At 44.7% G+C, this 8,251-nt stretch overlaps 1 protein-coding gene across 7 annotated transcripts in view; it reads left to right on the top strand.

The window, feature by feature from the left end:
- The first annotated feature begins 6,382 nt into the window (after positions 1–6,382).
- LOC121368831 (ectodysplasin-A-like) overlaps positions 6,383–8,251 on the top strand; it is a 35,699-nt gene continuing 33,830 nt past the window's right edge. For 2 of the 7 annotated variants that reach the window (XM_041493600.1, XM_041493613.1), the window contains exon 1: positions 6,391–8,152. In XM_041493600.1, coding sequence (XP_041349534.1) covers positions 7,814–8,152 — 339 coding nt within the window. In that variant the 5' untranslated portion in view covers positions 6,391–7,813. Of the gene's footprint in view, positions 8,153–8,251 lie in introns of all 7 variants that reach the window. The other 5 variants (XM_041493622.1, XM_041493579.1, XM_041493606.1 and 2 more) reach the window with 4 other exon arrangements.

The following is an 8,251-nucleotide window of genomic DNA, read 5'->3' as shown; positions in this document are numbered from 1 at the left end:
AATAATAACTTAGCAGTGTTGTTATATCTGCAAGAGACAAGGATGTTCTTTTAATGCGTCTCTCACACTTTACTCGTTTTTGTATGCCAGAAACGTTTGTTAAGATTGAAAGTGAATCGAGACAAAAGTATATTGAAACAGACATATGTGAAATGCTGGAGTTCCTCGTTGGCAATATATATATACAGACACACACACATACATACATACACACATACACACATACATACAGACACATACACACACACATACACACATACATACACACATACAGACACACACACATACAGACATACATACAGACACACACATACATACATACAGACACACACATACAGACATACAGGTTCGAGTCCCAGCAACGGCATGGGACAATTTGTGAGGCCAGAAAGGATTTAATTATCCCCTGCGCCAGTGCGTTAATATCTATGTATGTAATAGTCAACCTCGACATACATACAATATATAGATATTCATACATCAATACATACATACATACATACATACATACATACATACATACATACACACATACATACACACACACATACATACATACACATATACATACACACATACACATATACATGTCAGGTTTGGGGACAGGGCATATAGACAGGAAGGAGGTATTCTCCATTACTCGCCGGTTTATTTCTCTATACATATGAATACAATTTTCTAAATAATCTAGATAAATACATTTTTAAAAAGGAGTTACAGATTACCTTCCATTGGTTTATCCACCAGAGTTAGAATTAAAGGAAACTACAAAAAGTATAAGATCTTTTTCATACCTTGATCTCTACATGTGGGCGAGACCTAGCCCAGTGGTAAAGCGCTCGCTTGATGCGCGCTCGGTTTGATCGACCCCCGTCAGTGGGCTATTTCTCGCTCCAGCCAGTACACCACGACTGGTATAACAAAGGCCGTGGTATGTGCTATCCTGTCTGATGGGATGGTGCATATAAAAGATCCCTTGCTGCTAACCGAAAAAGAGTAGCCCATGAAGTGGCGACAGCGGGTTTCCTCACTCAATATATGTGTGGTCTTTAACCCTATGTCCGACGCCATATAACCGTAAATAACGTGTTGAGTGTGTCGTTAAATAAAACATTTCCTTCTTCCTTCTTTAATCTCTAAATAGAGATACAGGACGACTTTGACCTTCACACAAAGCTGTATGATAAAAGGGATGATTTCAGCTTTCCAATAGTCAATTTACCCGTCATGTCGAACAATATACCTTCTGCTCCAGCTTTTGATGTCTATATTTCACAACTTCTGAGATACCTTAGGCCATGCTCATCATATGCAGAGTTTAAAGACCGACAGATCGCTCTGGTAGTGAAGTGCTTTGATCAGGGTTATCACATCCAAGGACTCCTGAAAGCCTTCAAAATGTTTATGCTCGACATCCAGAGGCCATTTCACGATATGACGCATCACTGACTACAATAATGCCTGATGCAATACCCTATACCTTGTACATGCCGTTAAAAACATTGGTGAAAATCTGGTACATTTCAACTATGGACCTGATGGCTGTGGGTTGTGGGATGTGGGTTGTGGGAGGTGGGTTGTGGGAGGTGGGATGTGGGTTGTGGGTTGTGGGATGTGGGTTGTGGGTTGTGCTCATGACGGGGGCCACCGGTGGGGCAGGATATGCTCACGTTTCGCGACCACCTGATATCATCATTGTTTTTACAGTGATCTGTAAGAGCATGCAAGCACAGCTGTATATATTCCATTGGGTTTTCTGAAATAGCCTTGGAGTGGCAGTTCTTCTACAGAAGATGCAGGAAGGTATGAAACATCCTGGGAAAGTGGCGGTCCTCTCAATGGCGGTGCAGGAAGGTATGAAACACGCTGTTACGGATCTCCTAGGAAAGTGGCGGTCCTCCTAATGGCGGTGCAGGAAGGTATGAAACATCCTCTTACGGATCTCCTGGGAAAGTGGCGGTCCTCCCAAATGGTGCAGGAAGGTATGGAACGCTGTTACGGATCGCGTGGGAAAGTGGCGGTCCTCCCAATGGCGGTGCAGGAAGGTATGAAACACGCTGTTACGGATCTCCTAGGAAAGTGGCGGTCCTCCTAATGACGGTGCAGGAAGGTATGAAACATGCTGTTACAGATCTCCTGGAAAGGTGGCGGTCCTCCTAATGACGAAAAGTGGTACGGTCTTGGCCGTACCGTCTGCGCCGCCCCTGACTACTACTACTATTACTACTACTACTACTACTACTACTACTACTACTACCCAGGAGGCAAAGCAGGGGGAGGGGCTGAGATATCTGAATCAAAAATATTATTGGTAATAAATTATCAGGATCGGCGCAATGTAAAAACTAGTGGTACGGTTCGAGGTTGCCACACCCTCCTTTCAAATACAACAAATATGAACAAAAACGTGGTACGACCATATCGTACCTCTGCGCCGCCCTTGATTATACTAAATATAATAACTTACTATTTTACGAGGGAGCATACCCCCAAACCCCTAGAAACTTTGCTTTGCACCCTCCATCTGTTAGCCCCCCCCCATGTCTACATGCTTTCACCGTGCCCACTACTACTACTACTAATACTACTACGACTACTATTACTATTAGCCTACTATTACTATTAGCCTACTATTACTACTACTACTACTACTACTACTAATAATAAAAATAGGCCTAATAAAAGGTGCTAATCTAATTGCACTTAAATAAGGGGCGAGACGTAGCCCAGTGGTAAAGCGATCGGTTGATGCGCGATCGGGTTGGGATCGATCCCCATCAGTGGGCCCATTGGGCTTTTTCTCGCTCCAGCCAGTGGTATACCAAAGGCCGTGGTATGTGCTATCCTGTATGGGGTGGTGCATATAAAATATCCATTAACCATATGTCCGATGCCATATAACCATAAATAAAATGTGTTGAGTGCGTCGTTAAAGGGACATTCCTGAGTTTGCTGCAATGTAAGATGTTATCGACTAACAGAGACTTTTTAACGATTGTAATTACATATCAAATATATACTGAACAGCAAAAGAAACACAAGTTACAATAAGAATACAAATGGTATTTATTTTTAGATAGCATTGTACAAAACTGATGTAAACGAATGAAAAAAATTATTGAAGCCAAAAGTTTTTTAACTTCAAGGAATGTTAATAGGCATCAGTCATAAATGATAACAAGGGCAGACAACCCAGACAGAGTAATCAATAATCAATATCGTGTATGTCCACCATTTGCATTCACAACTGCGACACACCTTCTGTACATGGAACATGGATGAGACGGTTGATAAAGGGCATGGGGATAAGTGGAAAGGTCTGAAGTATGACTGCCTGAAGCTGAGCTGCATTTCGTGGTCTTGGACGAACTTGATTAATTCTTCTTTTCAGCTCGTCCCATAAATGTTCAATTGGATTTAAGTCGGCACTAAGGGCTGGCCAAGGCAAAATTCTGATATTATGCTGCTGTAAGAAGTGAACCGTAGCCCGAGCTGTGTGTGGTCTGGCGTTATCATGCTGAAACGTGTATTGCGGATGACGAGCAAAAAAAGGCACTATATGGGATCTGAGGGCCTGATCAATGTAACGCTGAGCTGTAATACCATTATCCCTTCCCGGACCAATATTCTGGAAGACAACTGGGCCAAGTATTTGATTCAAGCCAATTGCAGCCCATATCATAACACTTGGACCACCCCATGGACCTCTTTCCATCACACACTGATCATCATAACGATGTCCACGTCTAGTCTGCGCCATATTGGAACTCTTCCATCAGCATGGGATATGCAAACCCGACTTTGATCTGTAAAGGTCACAAGATGCAAGCGATGAATATGTCTGTCCTGTCGTGGTGACACAGGGACAGCCACTTCGTGGAAGGTCAGCAGTACTGTTGGTGGTGACAAAACGATCTTGCAGACGATAAATGGTTGTGATGTGAACGTTAAAAGCATTGGCAACATTACTAACGCTGTCACCTGCCTGTAGGCGTCCGATTGCTTGTTCCCGCTGTTGCGAGTTAAGTCGTACGACATAAATATTGGTGAATAAATTTTTAAAATTCGGTATTTTTATACCCTATAATGTCATGAACAAAGCATGCTTTTTGATTTTCACGAGGATCTCTTACTTGACAATCCCATGACATTTTCCTATGGTATGTTTTGTTAACATGCTTCAACCGTAAATGCGAACAAAACGAAATGAAAACTGTTACAAGGGACGATTTGCTTCAAAATACACTCATTACATTCAATTAATTTTTAGCCTCTTTAAAAAACTTGCGTTTCTTTTGCTGTTGAGTATATTTTTCTGAATAAAATATTAGTGGCTGTACATTAAACGTGTTTCTGGTCGTTCTAATATTTGTACTAGGCTAAATTTCAATTTATTTCATAAAATATATTTTTTCGTACGTACGAAATTATTTGAAGACAAAATCCAGTTTGGGCTTCTTACAAATATTAAGACGACCAGCAACACATTGAATATACAGACACTGATATTCTAAACAAGAAAATATATTTAATATGTAAGTTTAATCGTAGAAATATTTTATTAGTCAGAAACATCTTACAATGCAGCAAAAAATGTCCCTTTAAATAAACCATCTCCTTCCTCCCGTCTTAATTGCTAATAGCAATAGGTTAGGCACTCGTACTAAACCCGTGACCGGTGCGGCGCCGAATAGCAATAGGTTAGGCACTCGTACTAAACCCGTGACCGGTGCGGCGCCTAATAGCAATAGGTTAGGCACTCGTACTAAACCCGTGACCGGTGCGGCGCCGAATAGCAATAGGTTAGACACTCGTACTAAACCCGTGACCGGTGCGGCGCCTAATAGCAATAGGTTAGACACTCGTACTAAACCCGTGACCGGTGCGGCGCCGAATAGCAATAGGTTAGGCACTCGTACTAAACCCGTGACCGGTGCGGCGCCTAATAGCAATAGGTTAGGCACTCGTACTAAACCCGTGACCGGTGCGGCGCCGAATAGCAATAGGTTAGGCACTCGTACTAAACCCGTGACCGGTGCGGCGCCTAATAGCAATAGGTTAGGCACTCGTACTAAACCCGTGACCGGTGCGGCGCCGAATAGCAATAGGTTAGGCACTCGTACTAAACCCGTGACCGGTGCGGCGCCTAATAGCAATAGGTTAGGCACTCGTACTAAACCCGTGACCGGTGCGGCGCCGAATAGCAATAGGTTAGGCACTCGTACTAAAACCCGTGACCGGTGCGGCGCCTAATAGCAATAGGTTAGGCACTCGTACTAAACCCGTGACCGGTGCGGCGCCGAATAGCAATAGGTTAGGCACTCGTACTAAACCCGTGACCGGTGCGGCGCCTAATAGCAATAGGTTAGGCACTCGTACTAAACCCGTGACCGGTGCGGCGCCTAATAGCAATAGGTTAGGCACTCGTACTAAACCCGTGACCGGTGCGGCGCCGAATAGCAATAGGTTAGGCACTCGTACTAAACCCGTGACCGGTGCGGCGCCTAATAGCAATAGGTTAGGCACTCGTACTAAACCCGTGACCGGTGCGGCGCCTAATAGCAATAGGTTAGACACTCGTACTAAACCCGTGACCGGTGCGGCGCCTAATAGCAATAGGTTAGGCACTCGTACTAAACCCGTGACCGGTGCGGCGCCTAATAGCAATAGGTTAGACACTCGTACTAAACCCGTGACCGGTGCGGCGCCTAATAGCAATAGGTTAGGCACTCGTACTAAACCCGTGACCGGTGCGGCGCCTAATAGCAATAGGTTAGGCACTCGTACTAAACCCGTGACCGGTGCGGCGCCGAATAGCAATAGGTTAGGCACTCGTACTAAACCCGTGACCGGTGCGGCGCCGAATAGCAATAGGTTAGGCACTCGTACTAAACCCGTGACCGGTGCGGCGCCTAATAGCAATAGGTTAGGCACTCGTACTAAACCCGTGACCGGTGCGGCGCCTAATAGCAATAGGTTAGGCACTCGTACTAAACCCGTGACCGGTGCGGCGCCTAATAGCAATAGGTTAGACACTCGTACTAAACCCGTGACCGGTGCGGCGCCTAATAGCAATAGGTTAGGCACTCGTACTAAACCCGTGACCGGTGCGGCGCCTAATAGCAATAGGTTAGACACTCGTACTAAACCCGTGACCGGTGCGGCGCCTAATAGCAATAGGTTAGACACTCGTACTAAACCCGTGACCGGTGCGGCGCCTAATAGCAATAGGTTAGGCACTCGTACTAAACCCGTGACCGGTGCGGCGCCTAATAGCAATAGGTTAGGCACTCGTACTAAACCCGTGACCGGTGCGGCGCCGAATAACAAATGTAGGCTAATTGCGGTTTATATAAAATATATAAAATTTATTATTTCAAACACTGTAGCATAGTCAACATGGTCAGTGATGGACTATCACCATCATTGTCGTCTTATTCCGATTCAAGTATCATTCTGCAGTAGCCACTTCCTCAACAGAAGCAGCCATGTTGGTGAAGTAACTTCCTGCTCCAAACTCATTCCTTTCGCTGTCAGGACAGAACAGTTGGAACATGTCCAGGAGAGGTGAAAGGAGCGCACCCCATGTATGGTCACCTTATGATCGTATAAACTGGTTGCGGCGCGTGCGTGCGGTCCGTCTAAAACAAATGGAAATACATTAGTTTGAGTGAGACAGGAAGGACAGAATGTTTTATTTAACGACGCACACAATACATTTTATTTACGGTTATATGGTGTCGGACATATCAATGCGATCAGTAGATATGCACAATGCATGCTGCCAGCCGCAATGAAATCATCGTAGGCCTATATGGACTGGTGTATAAGAAAAATAATCGTACCGCACCCAGTCTATTTTAGCCGAGGGGAAGGGGGAGGGGGGGGGGGGGTCGCAACAGACCCTTCCGTGTATATCCGTGAAATAGAGTTATGCGTACGTGTTGCGGGTTCAGTTACAATACCCAGGCTTGTGTTCGGGAGTGGACTTCGGGGGGTAAAAAAACCCTACTCAAAGCTAATTTTCTTTTCAAAATATATTTCCGAAAGAGCATGACTCGAACTCCGCCCTAGAAACTTCTAGTCTAGTCTAGACCCCCCTCCTGTATACTTTCTGTACACGCCCCTGACGCGTATTGCCCAAGTATTAATGTGTTACAAATGTATAATATTAATGCACGGGTCCGGTTTCCAAGTGTGAAATAATCGTATTTTCGATTGCGACTAGGCCTAGCCGTGGTTTAAACGTGCTGGGGATTTGATAAACAAATATTTACATTCGTTTCCTTTTCCAGTGTAGTTCTATGCGAGTAGCGAGTAGGCCCTATTTAGCAATAAACGTGACAGCTTAATAGAGATCTCCATAAACATGTGCAACTATTGTTGCCCTGCCGCCACTCATCAGTAGGTGGTTATTGTGGGTTTTGCGGTTGACTTCTCTCTATCTAGGACTTAAACCAGCCATTAAAATATAAGCGGGTCAAGAACGAATCAATTGAAAAAAAAAGTCAGTGGGCGTGTCATTAACGGTCAGTCAATTGATAGTACCTGCCCCCTTTTTTTCCTTTTACGGATAACGTTCCGTGGAAAACAACCCCTTTCTTCGGGAAACTACACGATTTCCCGGGAACAAAGTTGAACACTCCAAGCTACTGACAATCTCTACAACACACACATACACACACACACACACACACACACACACACACCGACAGGGTCGCACTGCACTAAACAACGTTGCGGCCATGTTTGGATTTTTAAACCAAAAGTAGATTGACGTAACAAGAGCAGCTGCCGTCGTTGATGTCGCACGATGTCACAGCAGGGCTTTTTGTCGTCAACGCCAGATGTCATTCGGCCGTCTTCGGAACTGGATACGCCTGGCTCCTGGGTCTCTCCTTCAGCTAGCAAGGACCAAATGCTGGACATACGGACTTGTGGATGCACCGTGGAGAAAAGTAAACATGTCGTACGTCTGCCCGTGTTTGTGGTTTGTCAAGTGGCAACAGTAGCAGTTGTTCTTGTGTTGGCCGTCTCTCTTTACCTCTCTGTAGAAGAAAATAAAAGACATATTAATGAAGTGAATGAAATTGTTTACAAACATTGCATTGTCAAGGAAACACACGAGGTGTCGACTGTGGTTCACCAAAAGGTAGGTATATTGGGTCATGGCGTTTATATTTAGTAAAGTGAAATACGCGAACAGGGCAGACAACCCGCGCCACCTTCGATGATGAGAAATCAAAGTTAA

Source organism: Gigantopelta aegis, chromosome 1, assembly GCF_016097555.1.
Source record: "Gigantopelta aegis isolate Gae_Host chromosome 1, Gae_host_genome, whole genome shotgun sequence".
NCBI classification, from domain to species: Eukaryota; Metazoa; Mollusca; class Gastropoda; order Neomphalida; family Peltospiridae; genus Gigantopelta; species Gigantopelta aegis.
The sequence above is the reverse complement of the archived record's forward strand: the minus strand, read 5'-3'. Positions and strand labels throughout refer to the sequence as shown.